Source organism: Pygocentrus nattereri, chromosome 25 (assembly GCF_015220715.1).
Source record: "Pygocentrus nattereri isolate fPygNat1 chromosome 25, fPygNat1.pri, whole genome shotgun sequence".
Classification (NCBI taxonomy): Eukaryota; Metazoa; Chordata; class Actinopteri; order Characiformes; family Serrasalmidae; genus Pygocentrus; species Pygocentrus nattereri.
The window spans coordinates 23,268,854-23,287,375 of NC_051235.1; the positions used below are offsets into that span (position 1 = coordinate 23,268,854).

General features: G+C 39.9%; 1 protein-coding gene across 1 annotated transcript in view; it reads right to left on the reverse strand.

The window, feature by feature from the left end:
* The window catches only part of si:ch211-186j3.6 (neural-cadherin), a 374,937-nt gene that overhangs the window by 137,161 nt on the left and 219,254 nt on the right, over positions 1-18,522 (reverse strand). The window contains exons 16-18 of the mRNA XM_017723303.2: positions 9,314-9,457; positions 3,226-3,509; positions 603-2,226 (exon numbers count right to left, since the gene is read on the reverse strand). Of these exons, the coding sequence (XP_017578792.1) occupies positions 603-2,226; positions 3,226-3,509; positions 9,314-9,457 (2,052 nt within the window). The remainder of the gene's footprint in view (positions 1-602; positions 2,227-3,225; positions 3,510-9,313; positions 9,458-18,522) is intronic.

The following is an 18,522-nucleotide window of genomic DNA, read 5'->3' on the forward strand; positions in this document are numbered from 1 at the left end:
TACATCTGTAAGACTGAGACCAGCTAGTGGTTGCTTCAGCATTATTCCAGTGCCTTTCATCCTAGCTCACTTGAGAGCTCCAGCTACATCCACCTTCTCAAAGAAGTCTCAGAAAAACCAGCATGAGCATACCCCAAAGACCAGGAGAAAGTAACAAACAGCTAAAAGTGCTTCTGAAGTCTTCATAACAATAAAGACATGTTCACACTTTTTCCTCTGTAGACATAAATGTTTCACTGAAAGACAAAAGTTATGGTGTATGGTCAATGCTTTAGAGATTTCAGCTTCCAGAAGACACAAACTGCTCCCGTCATTATAAAGTAGACCTAAGAAACCCATTTGAAAAATCTGTGAAAAGTGCTTGCATACAAATTACTTTAGAGATGTAGAAATGGAAAAAGAAAAAAAAACAACAACAACAAGTGTATTGTAAAAAATTATGATTCCAAGACTTCCAATCATTTCAGTTTTAAGCTGACCACACCTATTTATTTAGAAAGCAAACCTTTTTATATTAACTCATTTAAAATCTGTTTCTTCCCACTAAGCAGAACAATTAATTATGCATTAACTTAACATGTTTTAAGTGCTGTGGATCTTACCTCTGTGACTGTTGATGTATATTTTCTTTTCTCCAGCAAGGTGTGCATGGTCATTCTTGTCACCAATGGTGATAGTGAGTGTGCTGGTAACTGTTTTGGGTGGTTTTCCACTATCTGTCATGATGATCGGCAGCAGAAACTCCTTCTGTCTCTCCCGGTCAAAGGCCCTGAGTGCCATAATGGTGGCAGTGTCATTTTCATTATCCTGCAAATGAAAGTCAGTGCTGTAACGGTACTCAAGTGGGACAGAGAAAGTGAATGGTGACCCATTCTCCACAGAGTCTCGGTCAATGGCTCTGAGTAATGTGGAGCTTGCATTGAGCCGGACCACCTGAGGTCCTGGAACATTCTCCCAGACCACTGGAGAATAGGCGGCCTCAAACTCTGGCCCATTGTCATTCACATCCAGCAGGGACAATTGGATAGTAGCGGTGCCAGTCAGTGGTGGAGTTCCGTGATCAGTTGCTATGATGACCAGGTGATGCTGGGTGGCCTTCTCCCGGTCCAGCTGAGTAGCCACAGTAACCAGGCCACTCTGATCCACTGAGAACAAGCCATGTGGGTCAGTTTCAGCAGCTATGCTATAGGTAATCTCCCGGTTCAATCCTGAGTCCGAGTCACTTGCGGCCACCGTGGCCACACTGGTGCCAACTGGGACATCCTCTCTGAGGGCAGGGAGCTGCAGGAAGTGGGGAATGAAGACTGGAGCATGGTCATTGCAGTCTTCTATCTCTAAGGTACAGTGTAGCAAGCTGGAGTAGTCCAGGTCCTCCACTTTAATGGTCAGATTAAACCTCTGCTCCCCTGGCCTTTCATAATCCAGACGCTTCTTGAGACGCAAGGTTCCTCGCTGCTCTTGCCGGTGACTCACCATGTAGAACTTCTGCTCTGGATCTCCAGCCACTATACTGAAGGTCAGCTGACCGTTCTCCCCAGCATCTGCATCCTCAGCAGCCAGCTCAAGAACAGCTGCATTTTGTTCACTGCTCTCAGGGATCCTTGCTGAACATGAACGGTCCAAGAAACGAGGGGCATGGTCATTAACGTCCTTCACACGGATGGTGGCAGTTGCTGTTCCAGTCATGCCACCTCCATCCCTGGCTTCCACCACCAATATATATGACTCTGTCTGCTCCCGGTCAAGTCCAGCCATGGCCACAGAGACAGTTCCTGTGGCCGGGTTGATGGTGAACATGTCTACCCCACTGTTGCCTCCACTAAGGGGAGCGTTACCAAGAATCCTATAGGCCAGCACAGCATTTTGCCCTACAGCCGCGTCATCCAGGTCAGTGGCGGTCATTTCCATAACAGATGTGCCAGGTGGGGAATTTTCTGCCACATCTCCATGACAGCTGTCTGGAGCACAGGCAAAGACTGGCGCATTGTCATTAATGTCCCACACGCTGATGATGACATCAGTGAATCCAGTAAGCCCTTCACCACCTTCATCCGTGGCTAAGACCACGAAACGCCAGACTGCTCGTGCCTCTCGATCCAAAGTCCTCTGGGCATAGATCTTCCCTGTCACCTCGTCAATGATGAACTCGCTTTCAGCTCCCTGACCATGCAGAGAGTAGCGTAGGGCTTCCTGGTCAGCATCCTTATCTGGGTCAGAGGCTGTTACCTTCAACATCAAAGGGAATATGTTAGGGCTTCCTTTTTTCTTTTTTTGCTACACTGACACCAGCTACATTTTTCTTGAATTATTGAAGTGTACAGACCTGGAGTCATGTGTGATTGACCTATGGTTGAGCATGCATTTTCCCCAGATATGAACGTTCTCAGCTAACTCAGTGACCTCCAGCAGGGAGCAGCTTAAGGCTCAAATTAAGGCATAATTCAGCTTAAGACTTCCACTCAAAAATTAATAGGCAAAAGTAAGTAAGTAAGTGTGCAATTCCATAGCACAGCTTGGACAAAGAGCATGATGTCATCGGCTGCAATTTAGTCTTTAAAAAAAAGTGCTTCAGCGAGAACATACTCAAAAGACTCTAGAATCAAATAATTTTTAAAAAAGCATAAAAAAACACTTTAAAATACGTGAAGAAAACAACTGCGGTCAAAATCAATCAATCCATTCATCCAGATTATGAGACTAATACAAGTCCTTTTCATGATAAGTACTTGTGTAACCATTTAAAATCTGAGTACCCTGTAGCATGATTCATTTCCCTGCTCATTCAAAATTAATTACACGCCAATTTTCAAGGCAGGAGGTGACTGAAACTCTGTGAAAGTCCATGAATTCACGGAAATGAGACTTATTCACCACAAGCTCCCAGTAGTAAAAGTGTTATGAAGGCATGATTTGACCTAGTTCTGTGATTTTTTTTTTTTTTTTTTTGTGATGCTGCCTTTTGTTTAATGGTTTGACTTTATGCAGATGATGGAAAAATCAGGAGGTTGTGATCTAAAAATGAATGCAGTCACCTAGCCTAAAAGCATGATACAATTTGCATAATGCTAATAGTCAGTTTCTAGCAATTGGTGGTTAGTATTCATAATGGAATGTGAAAGCATTTTCTCCTAATCTTTTGTAGACCAAAATGGTAAAAGTGGAGAAACGCTAGACACCTGACATCTCACATTAACCTCAAAGACACTTAGGTGGGCTGCGTCTCACCTGCAGCACGAACACTGGAGAACCATCCAGCTCCTCCGTCACGCTGCCATAGTACTCATTGACCGAGAACACTGGTGCCTCATCATTCTTATTCACCACATTGACTACCACAGCAGTGTAGTCTTCCCACTTCCCATCTGAGGCCAGAACGTGAAGCTTGTAGCGTTTAGTCTGCTCATAGTCCAGCGGCTGGGCGATGAAAATGGTCCCCACCTCTGGCTCCACATCAAAAACACCGCCTGTGTTGCCTGACGTGATCTGGTAGCGCAACTTAGCGTTGGCACCTGTAAAAACAACAACAAAGAACAAAAGTCTGGTGCAAAATCATGACTTGAGAAGGGTATTTCATAAAGCGGATTTCCACAATTAGCTAAATAACTTTAGTTTTACTTTTCCTGAGATGAACATATGAATATCAACATTGTGTTATTTTATGTACCAGAAACAAGCAGATTTCAATTTATATGACCATTTGGTTATGATCTCTTACTTATTAAACTGTATGTTTTCGGTACTGTGCCTTTAAAACTGACAGTCATATGCAAAAGTTTGATAACCCCTGGTCAAATGACCTCTGTTCAACTTAGAAAATCAACAAAATATGTAGTTTGACCAGGGGTGCCTAAACCATTGCACATGGTTGTATGTGAATCTCTATTCTGAGTGGCTGCCCTGTATTATACCTCAATCAAAGGCAACCATGCCTGAAACAGTGCTTTAAGCCTCAATGTAAATGGGAGGAACTCTGCTCTATGCTGAACAGCAGACATTGTTTTTTTTGTGACGTCGCAATGTTTTTTAAAACAGGTAGCTTAATTTGTGTATGAAGCAGCTTATGGACTGTATGTAGTGGGAGTCAATGGCACATTTGACATTTTACACACCACATTAACTTGGTGATGTGAAAAAGAGAGGAACATCTAGTTTTCTATTATATGAGCCCGTTAAGCCAAATCTGTGATTTGACTGTCCAAAAGGGTGAGGTGTTCCTGTTATGTTATGGCTTAACTCCTGCTTTTTGAGATTTACCTTAAATATTATGAACCACCTTAGCTAACCTTTAGGGCACATATAAAGCATGTAGCATCTTGGTGAAGAAGAAGACCAGAAGAGGCCATGATTTCTGATATGAGAAGTGCTCATTAATAACACCAGCAGAAAAGGCAAATCAAGGACAACAACACTCACACCAAATAACAGTTTTAACATCCCTTTGGCAAAGGGGGGCCAAGCATGTGGCACAGATCTGCACACCACACCTTCCATAAACTAGAGCAAGCAGCAGTACTGTTACCACTGTAATTGTTACTGCCTACTGCTATGATGGGTAGTATTTTTGTCCCTTTATTCCTTCTATCTGCAAATTACCTGCTTCTACAAGTGTGCCTACAATTGCAGACCTTACACATTATTTTCTCCTCCACTCAAAGCCACCCTTTTTTTTACCTGAAAAAGGTAACTTGGAATTAATGAAGTCAATCGAGCTATTTGCGGCTTAGCTTTCCTTCCAATTAAACTATGACAAAGGAAAAATGGAATGCCTCAACAAGAATGCAGCCCTACCAACCCCAGCGAACAAGAGAGAACTTGAAATCTCTCAAGAGGAAGGCAACTCCAAGCATGAAAAGGAGAAGGCTTGAATAAGAGGAGGAATATTTAATCTTACAGCCTTCGCAACATTAATGAAATCGGCGAAAAAAGGCGCATGAATGAATCAGTTTGTGTTTTGTGCGTTAGATTTACACTCGGCAGAGATCGACTCCCTGTGGAATGCTCTGAGAGCACAGAGAGACGGCGTAAACAAACAAAGTGGATAAACAAACAGCGCAAAAAAAACATATTCCAGAGTAAGTTGCACAACCCTCCCCCCAGCCCCCATTAGGGTTCCTCATTTTTTTTCAGTTTCTGAAAAAAGAGGGATAGAGGGATAATACAGTAGAACACAACATACGAGGACCAATTCTTCATCTCACTGTTGCCCTGGGCAACTCTGATAAATGCTGTAGAAGTGCTATAACATTAGCACTTTAGCAGTTAGCACTTTCACAGTAGTCTTAACCTCTGAACCCTAAGAGTGTGTATGCTCTGTTGGGGGTGATGCAGTACAAAGTAACTCATTACAGTTACAGTGATATAATACATTTTTCATGTAACTAAGTACCTAAAACTGCTCTGAAATCTGCTCTGAAAGTGCCCTGATCTAAACAGAACCTGTTTCACTTCAGGAACAGGAGCTCTGTTTCACTCATAAAGTTTTATTTGCAGGCAGCTGTTCTTGTTCCAGCTTGCAATAGTACTTGGTTTTTGATGTATAAGAAAGCTGCAGGTGTTTGTATTATCTTGGCAAGGCTGTCTTTGTGGACAGGTGTGAACTGTTTTCATAGCAGCGGGTCCTCATCCCTCCCTTTTCACCCCTTATTGCTCACTGGTAGCTCAACACAGGTTCACAACATTTTAAATTATGGGCAAAACAAACACATTCATTAATTATTTCCATTCAGGAACAAAAGGAAAATATTTAATGTTTTACCTTCATAGTTTCTTGTAAATATTTCATGCTTAATAGTTTTTGTAACTATATGCTCATTCCAAATTTGATGCCTGCAACACTTTCTAGAAAAAAAAAGCTGGCACAGCATTTAACTTTCAACAGCATTTAATAAATGTTTGAGAAAGCATATATTTTTGTCAGCCAGAGAACATGACATCCATTATTTTCATAAATAACCAAAATATTGGATATTGTGCACCCAGCCATTTCTGATGAGCTGAAGCCCAGAGAAGATGGCAGCATTTCTGGGTGCTGTTGATATATGACTTCCATAGGACAGTGAATAGGACAGTGTTAACTAGCATCTGTGGATTCAGTGACAGACAGTGTTTATTGACAATGGTCTTCTGAGTCCATGTGTCTTCCGAGCCACAAAGGTCATGGGCAGTCAGTTGTGGTTTTTGCCCTTGCTCTTTATACACAAAGTTTTCTCAGGATTTCCCAAATCTTTTGATGATGTTTTGAACTTTAGAGCACGAAATACCTAAAATTCTTGCACATACTGGCTGAGGAATGTAAATTTTAAATTGGTGGATTTTCTGCTTATGCATTGTTGGCAAAGAGGTGAGCCTTGACCCAACCTTGTTCATAAAGGACGAGACATTTTATATGTTATATGTCCAAGCATAATTGCATGTTGAAAACTGACTATTCCTAGTCTTACACTGCTCCGGCCCAACTTTTTCTGGAACATGTTGCAGACATTTGTTTCAGAATAAGTGTATATTTATAAAAAAATAACCTGAAATGTATAAGACAAAATATTTATATCTCGTCATTGTACTTTTGTTCAAATACAAGTCAAAGTAGATATATGAATCACTGCTTTCTGTTTATTATTTGCATTTTACCTACTGTCCAAACCTTTTATAGAATTGCTTTTATGTCTTGTTTAGATCAAAGGCAGGTATATTGTGACAGGCCTTTTAAAGGACATTTATTGTGACAGTTATTTCTCTCTTATTAAGAAACTCAAAGGACAGCCATTTTCCTGAGCATATAAACAGAAGAAAAGTAATGAGTAGTGAGATTAATTATCCCAACACTAATAGATACTGAATAGCTTTTCAGATGAATAAATAAATAATAAGCCTGAGCTTCAAGAGGTTTGGAAAAGAGGAAAGCAGAGGAATTTAGCCAGACTATTCAGGGAGACATGGCTGAAAAGTAACTTAAGACTGAAGTCTGTCTGTCATAATGAGACTTAGGGCCCTTATTAGGGCTCTGATAAACGTCTGATGAGATTGACGCTGCTGATATCCATGAACACTGACTCCAGCTGCAGCAGAAGGGATGATGTTTTTCCGACGAGGATTCATGGACTCAACCAGACTAGCTGATGAGGAATGAGTTATGTGTCGACTCTGCTGTGCTGTGTGGGTTTATGTGAGATAGGGAAATGAACCACAGAGCTTATCTGAGGTTTTTTCATGCACTTGTGACGTCCATATTAAAGCACATAGGAGGCAGGGATAACGTGGCATTGATGTGTAGTCTGCAAGATATGACTCACACATACTGAAAGGTCAATGCACAGAACTATATCATCATAGCACCTGTTAACTCTTTGAAGTCTAGAGTTATTACTTTCATGTTGCATTACTATTTAATTACATATTAAGCACACACTTAACAGGTTAGGACTGAAGTACATTTACATTCAAGTCACATTCTTCAACAGTTTTGAATCTGTGCTTTTTTTCTGTTCATTTCTATGGCAACAAAGTACTTTTTTTTTCTGCAAAACAAGTCTAAATGTGGTTTCAACTGAAAGTTTAGAATCTACACTTTTAACTTTCCACTTGTTTTGATGAGCTAAGAGTACGAAATGTCAAATGACTTCAGATTTCTTTTGTTTTAGCCAGTAACTAGAAACACACAGCACACTTTGTCTGAAAGTTTGTGTGAATTAATACAGAGTCTGGGAAGGTTTTATGCCAGATGTTAGAGCATTGCAGTGAGAAATGACTGATTGTATTTAGGCACAGGAGCATTACCAAGGTCAGGTACTGATGTTGGAAAATTAGTTCTGGATCACAAATGACGTCCCAACTCATCCCTGAGGTATTGAAGCTTTATCACTCCACAGAATGCAGTTCCACTGTTCCACAGCCCAGTGGTGGGGGGCGTTATACCCCACTAAACTACAACTGCATTAGGCATGGTGACCTTTGGTTCATGTGTGGCTGCTCCAGATTATCCCATTCTATTTGAAATGCTTTTCTATACTATATATTTTTAGGTCCTTAGTTGAATAGTGCATTTTTTCTTTTATAATATTGCAGCTTTTCTTAGTAATAATTATATGACTTTATTATTGAAATATTATGACTTATTTTATTTTTTTTAATCACTGGCCCTAAAACACTATTGTAATACTTTGATGGAAATTGCTCGCAGTCTCCGCTCTAATTCATCCCAAAGGTGTTCTATCGGGTTGAGGTCAGGACTCTGTGCAGGCCAGTCAAGTTCTTCCACGCCAAAGTCACTCATCCATGAATGGTTTTTACAGTGGGGGAATTCTCGCTCCTCCCCTCTCACCCTTCATTGGTCACTAGCAGCTCAATACAGATACAGAGTCAAAAGAGTGTCCTAGTTAGTTTGGTATGGGTAAAATTTGAGAATGACCTCTAGAGAGTCTACAGAAAGAGGCTACACTTGGTCTGAATTGCAATGCCAATGTAGAAAATCATATTTCATCCAGTTGTCAGTTTATTTAGAATGTGGGAAACTGGACCCCTCTGTTCCGACTGTTCAAACTGACAATTTTCCTGATACATCACACTTAACCTATTCATAACTAACCATGCTATGTTTCATACTTTCAGTCTTTTTCAAATGTTTCATAACTGGAGGACAAAATCAACTGAAGTCAGAAATTTTCTTCAAGCTTGAAAAAGATAGAAAGTAAAACAGTAAAAACCCACAGTACGATCTCAGTGACAGACACTACAACAAAGAATAAATTCCTAAGCTTCTTACACATTTATAAAAGTAGTGTTACACATCTGAAAAGCGCTTGCAGATGTACACACTTGAAGACACAGTGTAAATATTAAAAAGTATGTTCTATTTTTCATGAGTCAGAAGACATGATCTCAAAGTTTCTTCCAGACTTTGCTTGAAAGAGCTGGAACATCTTTATAATCTCTTGAATAAAAATCTTTGAATGGAATGGAAGAATGCGAAATATTCTGAGTTATGAATTATGAATGCCATTATATTATGGGAAAGGGTAAAGTGAAGAATTTCTATCTGGGCAGTGGAATACTGTGTTGCCATACACATTGTGCCATACACAATGGCCAGAACTGTCTGCTGCCCATTAGGATTTGAAGGCTGAGCTCACAGTGGGGGGGGGGGGGATGCAAAAGGCCTGAAAGGCTTTTAAAGAATTTCTGAAAGCTATGATCAGTATTCATTTCATTTTTTTTCTCTGCTTCACGGGTCATTGTCTTCAACTAGCCATGTGTTCTTTCTGCTTCACCTCCAGTGTTTTGAATGTGCCCCTCACGCTTCCTCTTTGGCTCGGCCTACCTTCATCTTCATCATTAGCACTGATGGTGAGGATGGTGGAGCCCACGTCTGCGTCTTCATCCACATCGACTTCATACACCGTCTGCGCAAAGACCGGCTTGTTATCGTTCACGTCGCTGATGAAAATCCGCACGTATGCCGTATCTGAGGGGAGAGAGCAAACACACATATGAGATTAAACAACCGCCGCTGATCTTATTCTGTCAACCTGAACACCTTTTTCTTCTTTCTTTACCCTGTCCTTATCTGTTCACCCCTCCCGCCCTTCTCTTTTAACCCTTTAATGCTGGGACAAGAAAAACGCTATTTCTGCCTTTTAATTTACCTTTTTCCTTTAATGATATGATTGGTCAATGCTGCTGTCACTTATAGCCTATTTTAAGATCACTGCTGTTATAACAAAACCTTATATTCCTGAAACACCACCTTTACAGGAGTTCTTCACTTTACTGTGTGTTAATGTGATAAGATTTCTATGGGTCCATTCATCATGAAATGTTCACACAATCAAAAAGCCAAATGTTTTTAAAACATGGCATAGAAATAAAAAAATAAATGAAAAAATGGATTTAATATGATATCAACAAAAGTCAAAGAACACAATCTGACAGTTGAAAAATTACAGAATACTAGAGGAAACATTTCTATATGAGAGTTAAAATGTCACTGTTAATCAACTTTTTCCCTATGTTTTCCGCTTTAACTCACCCTATCTACCCGCTACCCAATGCAATTGTTTGCTAAGGTGTCTATAGGCTGTTGCGATGGTATTCCATTTGGTTGCTTTGGTGTTGCTAGGCCACTGTCATGGTATCCCAGGTGGTTGCTAAGTTGTTGCTAGGCCATTCCTATGTTATCCTAGGCGGGAACCAAGGTGCTGCTAGTCCATTGCTAATCTATGCCAGGTGGTTGTTAAGGGTTGGTAGGCTACTGCTGTGGTATCCCAGGTGGTTGCTAATTGCTTTGGTTTCATATGTATATGTGGTTGCTAGGCTGTTGCTAGGCCATTGCTATAGTACCCCAGGCAGTTGTTAAGGTGTTGCTATGCCATTGATGTAGTGTTCCAATAGGCCACTATCTCTCTCTTAACTCTTAGAAGCTGAGATATATTACTGCTATTTTGCTGTGCTATTCAAGTGTTATAACATAATTAAACATTTAATATAACATAATGAATAAACCATAAAAATGTTTTATGTTTTTTCCTTGATGCTTAAAAATGAATGACTTGTTAATGGCCATTTTTGACTGGTAATTCAATAAACAAAGGGTGGTCTCTGACTTTTGCACAGTCCTGAACACATATCTTCTCTCTCTCTCTCTCTCCCTCTTTGCTTCCCCCTCAGCCATCCTTTATCTCCTTTCCCCCAAATCCATCCTTTCCCTATTTTCCCCTCCTCTGTTTGTCTCCTTCATTTTTCTCCTTCTCTTCATCTCTCTATCTTCCTCTCATCTCCGCATTTCTGCTTTGTGTTTGAAGCCATCAAGAAGGCAGATGTGAGGAGATGTGAAGAGTCCCAGGGGTATGAGATTGAACGTGATGTGGGCTGGAGGGGGGGGGGGGGGGGGTTGTGAGGGGGGGCGGCGGTGGTGCAATCCCATCTAATATTCCTCCCTTTGATATCACTTTCAAATGAGACATAATTTGCAATATACTCCTCAAGATGAGATCAATTATTTAAACTGGTTGCAGAGATGGCTCATGCAACCGGAATGGATCTAAACAACAGCACGGTGGAAAAAAGAACACGTATGGTTCAATCCGACAGACTCCGGCTGTAGATGCTGGGTGTGCGTGTAAAGGAAAGAGAGCAAACGCGGCGTCTGTCAGCCGCTGAGAGATTGACGTGTCGTTCAGAGATGTGGTCATGTCGTCTCTGTTCAAATAAACGCACATCACTGCGCCGCGCCACTTCCTGCTTCTTTGTTTTCCTCTGGTTGACATGTGGATCACTCTGACAGGATGACTTCATTACACTGTTGTACAACACAGAATGCATGAGTATGTGCATGTGTCTCCACCATCAACATCCTGTCTGTCTTTTTTCGGCAGGTTTCAAAGTGTCTCACTACTGTGTACACACACTGCATATTTGACACTTTCTATCATCTTCAAGTGGAAGTCGCTAAAGGCCTGTTTGTGTTGAAAGCAGACTTTAGATCAACATTCTAGGCTGGTGGGGTTATTCTTTTGGCTTCTGATCAAATAAAGCCTCAGCTTTCAAAAAGACTCAATACTTATGGAAAATATATTTTGACCTCTCAAACTGAAATAAGTAGTATTACTGAGCCAGGAGGAAAAAATGATAAACTAGAAAGGAAAGAGGTTTGTGAATGAACTTTAAGTTGCTGTGGAATCCCTAGTGGTTGCTAAGGTATTGCTAGGCAGTTGCTGTCGTAACCAATTTGGTTGCTACAGTGTTACTAGGCCACTCCTATGTTATCCTATTTGGTAGCTAAGGTGCTGCTGCTGAATTGCTGTGGTATTCTAGGAGGTTGCTAAAGTGTTGCTAGGCTGTTGCTATGGTATCCCAGGTGATAGGGTTTGCTAGGCAACTGTTTGCGTTTCTTAGGTGGTTGCTATGCTGTTGCTAGGCCATTGCTATGGTATCCTAGGCAGTTCCAAAGGTGCTGCCAGGATGCTTCTATGTTATCCTAGGTGGTAGGTATGGTGTTCCTAAGCCACTGCAAATCCAAATGGTTACTTTGGTGTTGCTAGACCACTGTTATGGTATCCCAGGCGGTTGCTAAGGTGTTGCTAGGCCATTCCAGTGTTATCCTAGGTGGTAGTCAAGATGCTGCTTGTCCATTGCTATGGTATGCCTGGTGGCTGCTAAGGTTTAATAGGCGATTGCTATTGTTGTGCCCAAAAGATCAACCATGCTATTCCCATACAGGCTCTATGATCATAAGTTTTGCAGTTCTAGCTTGATAAACTGTGATCTGTGAAAACAGTACAAAAAGAAGAAGTAGAATGGTAATAATAATAAGAAGAAGAAAATGAAGAACAGTAAGTTGCCTTTGTCAGACTAACTTAAATGTCAGCCTATAAAGCCCAAAATAAAATTTTAAAAGTTATAAAAAATCAACATTATACTGATAAACATATCGGAACAATAGTAATATCCTCAAAACGCATATGCCTTATCAAATTTTAATTGAGTTCTCTTTGAATACACTTTCATTCAATGCACTCGCAATCATCAGACTTATCCACTCAGGAAAGAGTCCGGACTTTACGAACTCACATTATAAAATATTGTTCTGAACGTTGCAAGCAAACGCACATTTACACCAGAGATCATTAAACTCCCAAATCCTACAAACATTAAGCTGAGTCATTTTTTTTTCTTTTGAAATAAAGTTACTTTTGGCTATCTAAGTCCTCTTTTAGAAGCTAATGAGCTAAAAAAGTTACATTTTACTAATTACTTCTCAAACTGTAATGAGTTACTTCACATTTTCCTTAATTGAAAAAGTAATTTCACTACAGCACTTTACTCTGTAAATTTAAACCACATAAAATTAGGACAATTTTTTTAAAATATCCCAGTTGTTTCAGTACTTTATTTAGAAGGAAACAGCCAATAACTGTGAGCATCCTTCAAAAGTCTTATCACTATCCCATGCCTTTGAAAAAGACCCAGCAGCTATGTTTGATTAAAACTATGAACACTAATCCTATTTGAGCCAGTAGACACAGCTGCCTTGAAATAAAATCTTTATGAATAAAATAATGGTGCAATGAAAATCAAGTCTGGACTGTTTAGGTGAGGTTGGGGCTTTCTCTTCATGAGCTCAGGGGTTTTTATCCATCTATTTCATATTGGCATGATTAAAATATTTGACCACCTGCTTGTCGAGTTTACAGCTAACCAAGAGGAACATAAAGGCTCATCTCACATTTGACAAATGTTCTGTGGAGCCCAAGTGGAACTTTTTGGCAGACACTGGAACACAGCATTCCAATGTAAGAACACCATTCCAGTATTCAAACATGGTGGTGGTATAGTGATGGTGTGGAGATGCTTTGCTGCTTGGGTGATTGGGCCATAATTTAGGGAACCATGAATTCTGCTCTTTGTCAGTAGATTCAACAGGAGAAGGTTCGGTCATCAGTCCATGAACTGAAGATCAAACACAAGTCCTGTCTTTTTATCTTTTAAGAAATGAAATGATCATTGAAAAACTATGTTTTCCTCATGTTTCTTCATATTACATATTGAATGAGGATCTGACACCATTTACTGTGACAAATATGCAACAATAGAGAAAGCGGGGGTGAATACTTTTTCACGCCCAACTTTTTCAGAAGGTCAATTTTTCCTGACTGGTCTAATCGCATAAATAGCATTTATAAGTTCTCAACTGTTCTATGTGTGTCTGACCTTTTGTCTAGATGTGCAAATGAGTGTAGGTCCTATCTCAATTAATCCTTGGAGCACAATTATATTATAGTTATCACCAGAAAGATAAGACTTTCTTCTATATAGCAAATAAAGTTCTGTGCCAAAAGTGGCTCAAAATGACGGAGCACATATATGCTTGTGTGGACTTGACTAAGCATCCTGCTGTGTGTATATGTGTGTGTGTGTGTGCTGCATTTGTATGCATGTGTCCTCCTGCATGCTTCGTCTCCACTCTGGTGGGTGAGATGTGTTATGAGGGCAGTCAGAGTGACGGGACGGAGCAGAAGTCTCAGTACAGACTCATGCATCATGTTTAAACAGCAGTGCAGGGAGATGCCCGTGAGAAAGCTCACTGTCTGAACATGCATTCATTTAAAATTCAGATCTGTGTCACAGTGCACTCAAGAGCGTTTATGACATTTTTTCTTTAAACACCCTAGCAGTGTTTGTTTTATCAAGAACCTCACAACAAACAAAACTGACATGAAACGAACTTTCGATTTACAGGAAAAGCAGATGTTCCAAGAGGGACTAACTGGTTTAATATACTGGGAGTGATAAACTTGTACCTAAGCAGGATCCCACATAGCAATATATACCTATCTCAGTATACATCATGCAAAAGTACACACCTAAACATACACTATCACATTTAAATGGACACCACTACATCTCACTAAGCAATCCCATCCATTGCATTTCACCACATATCAATACAGACAGAATCACACCTGTAAACTTCACTACAGTTATTTCATTGAACATCACATTAAGCAGTCACTAAACAGCACTGCATAGCACTACAATACATACTAAAAGCACTGCATGATATGAACATTTTTGTCCCTGATATCAATATTTTTAATGAAAAAATACAAATTTAAACAGTGCTTATTGCCTCATATGATTGACAGACATCCACTGCCAACAATGAACCAAGCGTCAAATATAATTACTTGTTCTCAAATGTCAAATTATACATATATAAGCATACACACCTACTCATTATTGTCATTACATGGTATCCTAATGCTAAAGGTTAAGTTTGGACGCACTTTTTATTGTGGTGTCCACCACAGGTTCTTGAGCTTGGGGGGTGTGGCCTTTCAGAGCGGCTCTTGGAGTGCACTATACTCCCAGTTAAAAAGGTACTGCTGCTGCTGCTGCTGTTGTTTGTTTGGTTTAGCTATGTTTATTAGAGTAATTGTGTCAGAATGCTGGGCTTTGTAGTATGACTAGTGGTTAGAAGTGTCTACCTTGTGTTACCCTCTCCCTGTGTTTTGTTTTGCAGCAGCACTGGGCTGGGCATTTCTGGCTGTCTGCTGAAATGCCTGTTCAAAATAAGAGCTTTTGACCACATGTGAAATGTTTTGTGTCTTGTTCCATGCTGATACTACAATATGTTTTTGATATTAAAGCAATATCTGTGCTTTATCAGTAGCATTAGTAGTGCTTTATTTGTTTTGGTACAGACAAATAACTGCAATCTTAATATCACCCAATATTATTGACTAACTGATATATATAAATGTGCCCTGAGCCCATCCCCAGGGCCCCAGTGACAGCCACGAGAGCCGGCAGGAAGACAAGGTGAGACTGCTAGACTACGCCTCACGTTCAATCCCCATAGCCACGCTGATGAGTGGGGCGGAGCAACAAGCTGTCTTTCCCTCTTGGCTCAGGTGCTCATGCTGATCTGGTGTCGGCAGCGTGAGCACCTTTAAAAAGAGCAGAGAGGGAACGGAGGGTGAGGGAGAGGGATGAGCAACAGCAGTGACTGGCAAGGCAAAAGGTTTGATCTTGGAGAAAAGGACAGCAAAGTCAATGAAAAGTGTCCAGCTTTGGTTTTTGTTGTGTATTGTTTGTTTGGTGTCAAAACTAAGTTAAAATGGATGATGCAACCCTCCACCCTGCCTCCAGCGTGCCTTATGAGCCCGAGGTAGCACAGGCCATGCTACAATTGATGAGACCTCTTTCACAACTGGCAGTCAAAATGACATCACAACATATCACATAACAGCTCCAAAATGTATTCATTCTGATTAAATATGTTTATCATTTTATTCAATTAATTCAGCTCTAATTGTCCAGATTATATGTCTCTCCCTTTAAAATGCTGACAGTGTCAGCATGAAGCCGCAACATTCTTGCTTTGATGAGTGGGAAGCGTGCCACCGCATCTTTTCCAGCCACTGGCAACATAGCATCGCTTCAACATGTGGACGAGAATGCCAATTGCTGGACTTTATCAAGTGTCTATTCATCCAGCTGAATCAGTGCGTCACATCAGTGAAGAGAGGCACCAGTCCCTACAGTGCTAAGCTTCGCAATAGGAGGATAACCATGCGTGTGGACCATGTTCCCCTAGGACTGATCATAAATTGCAGTTTTATGCCACAAAGTGCACTATTCCACTGTTTCTGCAACATCATTCAAGAGCTACAGCTTCTAACAGTGGAATATAAAGAATTACTGACAAAAATAGTAATTCATCTTTCTGTACTGTTTGCCAAATAAACATAAATGTTTCCGAGTATGTTTTCACCCAAATTACACTATATGAGTACCATTAAATTGTAGTCCCTTCATGTTTACTTGGCCTTTCTGTCTAGTAAGTATTTTACTTTACACTGAAAATAGCTGGCAGGATTTGTTCAGAATGCTCATTCTGTTTTTGTTGATCTGAAGTTTGGTGGGGTCTCATAGGAGAAATGCCATTATTTTTAGTGATTGATAAGAACATATTCTGCATTTTACAGATGTTGGATTGTTTGAATCTTTGGTAAACTGTGTCTTGAGTTCCTTTTGAAAGCATTCTTCTTGGAAAGAAGCTTTCCACTAAAGATGTCTTCCTTAGTCACTATTTGTGATTTTTCCTTATTTTAGTCTTTACATTAAAAAAAGAAAAAGTTTGCTAAGTTTATGGGGAGAGAAAATCTGACAAACTGATCAACATAGTGTTTTTTTTTTTGTTATCTACACGCTATAAACGCTGCAAAAAACAGACAAAGGACAGTCAAAACTGGACACTCAGACACACTGAAAAATGGATGGGTGGCAACCCGAGCTCTGTTCTAAAACTACGAACGTCTGATAAGGGTGTTGGAAGCAGGGAGAGTAATGGCACCAGCACAATATTCTGTACACCATTTGTCATCTCTGTTCAATTTTTAATGCGTTAAAGGAAACAGCATTATTATGAAATATGTCTCCGGAAACTTGTGGAAATCTCTGCCTTTCAGAGCTCAACTTCCAACCTGAGAAAGCACAAAGAGGAAAGAAATCAAATGGCTGCCTAACTAATCTTAGCATAAAGCTACTAATTTCATGAACTGTTTTCTTCTTTGATGTTTTTGAATATCCACTCCAACACTGTTTGTACATTCTATTGCCTATATGTTGTATTTTCTATAAAGCTTGCTAGCAGGCTAATTGAGCTAATGTATGCTAATTCTGAAGCTAGATTACATTAGCTAAATGTAGCTAATTGTGAAGCTAGCTCGCAGTTTTGACAGCCAGTAAAAAGAGGGTTTTTCTGTTTGTTTTTTTTCTGTAAGGCAAAAAAGAATATGAAGTAAGTCAAGAAACTTTATTCATGCTTGAGTTATTCTTTCATTTTTCTACTTGTATTCCTGTCAATTTGATTCTTTCCACCTCAAGTCCCAACTGCTGCTTTATTTTAAATGCACAGGCTGCTCTATGACATGTATTCATTTGTGAAAGAGGTAAATTAATGGACTCACATGAATACCTGATGATACTGCTCACCAAAGAGTAAGGATGGTATAAATAAGGTACAGAGACTCACTCTGAACGGCAAAGTGAGTCTTGAACGCCAGTACAAGACATGTCTAGGTTTGGCAAATGCTCCAATAACACAACATGTACAATTATATGATTGTTTCATTGACATCCAGGAATGATCACACTCACACAGTGCAGATGTGTGCATACGGCCTCAGATCCACAGTGCAAATACTTGCTGGAAGTCTACAAATCTTTGGCAATCAGGCCTAAAGAGGGAATGGATGACATGCTGAGGCCTGAGAAGCTCATTATGACTCATGCAGAGTTCAAGGCTGATTAGTCTGCCTGAGCATCCTGAGCATCATTACATCAGGCCTGCACACTTTCAGCTATCAAACTTATTCACTGTTAGCTATTCCCCTATCTGTCACTATTCATAGTGATTCACATCAGTTTTCTCTTCATTACACCTTAACCCCTTAAATTCAGGCTTACTACATACTACAGCATATTATTCAGTAATTACAGGGACTTCAATACAAACTGTTTGAGCTCTTGTTAGGTTATTAAAGGGTTGGTGTGCACTCGCAATTTAAGGGGTTAAACTTAAAAAGCCTGTATCTGGACCCATACTTCCTTTCCTTACTCTGAAACTCTACAACTGTCATATTAATTTAATAGAAAAATCAGCTACTAAAAAATGTAAAATAGTTATAATAAGTCTAAATATTAATGACTGAATAATAGGCCTGTGCTTTGGCCCTAGATGTTGAGTTATTAATGTCTCCTATACTTTCTAAACACAAGTGCATAATTACACAACTAATGACACAGCTGGGTACATAATTAATTACATTTAGATTTGATTTTCATATTTTTTTGACACATTGAATACAGAATTTCTAACATTTTCTGTTTGTTTTTGTTAAGACAAGACAAAATGAAAGCAAAAATGTAAAGGATGTTTTCTTGTTTTTCATTGTGTGTAAACACAACAATAACATGTCATCAAATTGTTTCCACAGAATTTCACTGTTTGTTTAAGGGTGTTAA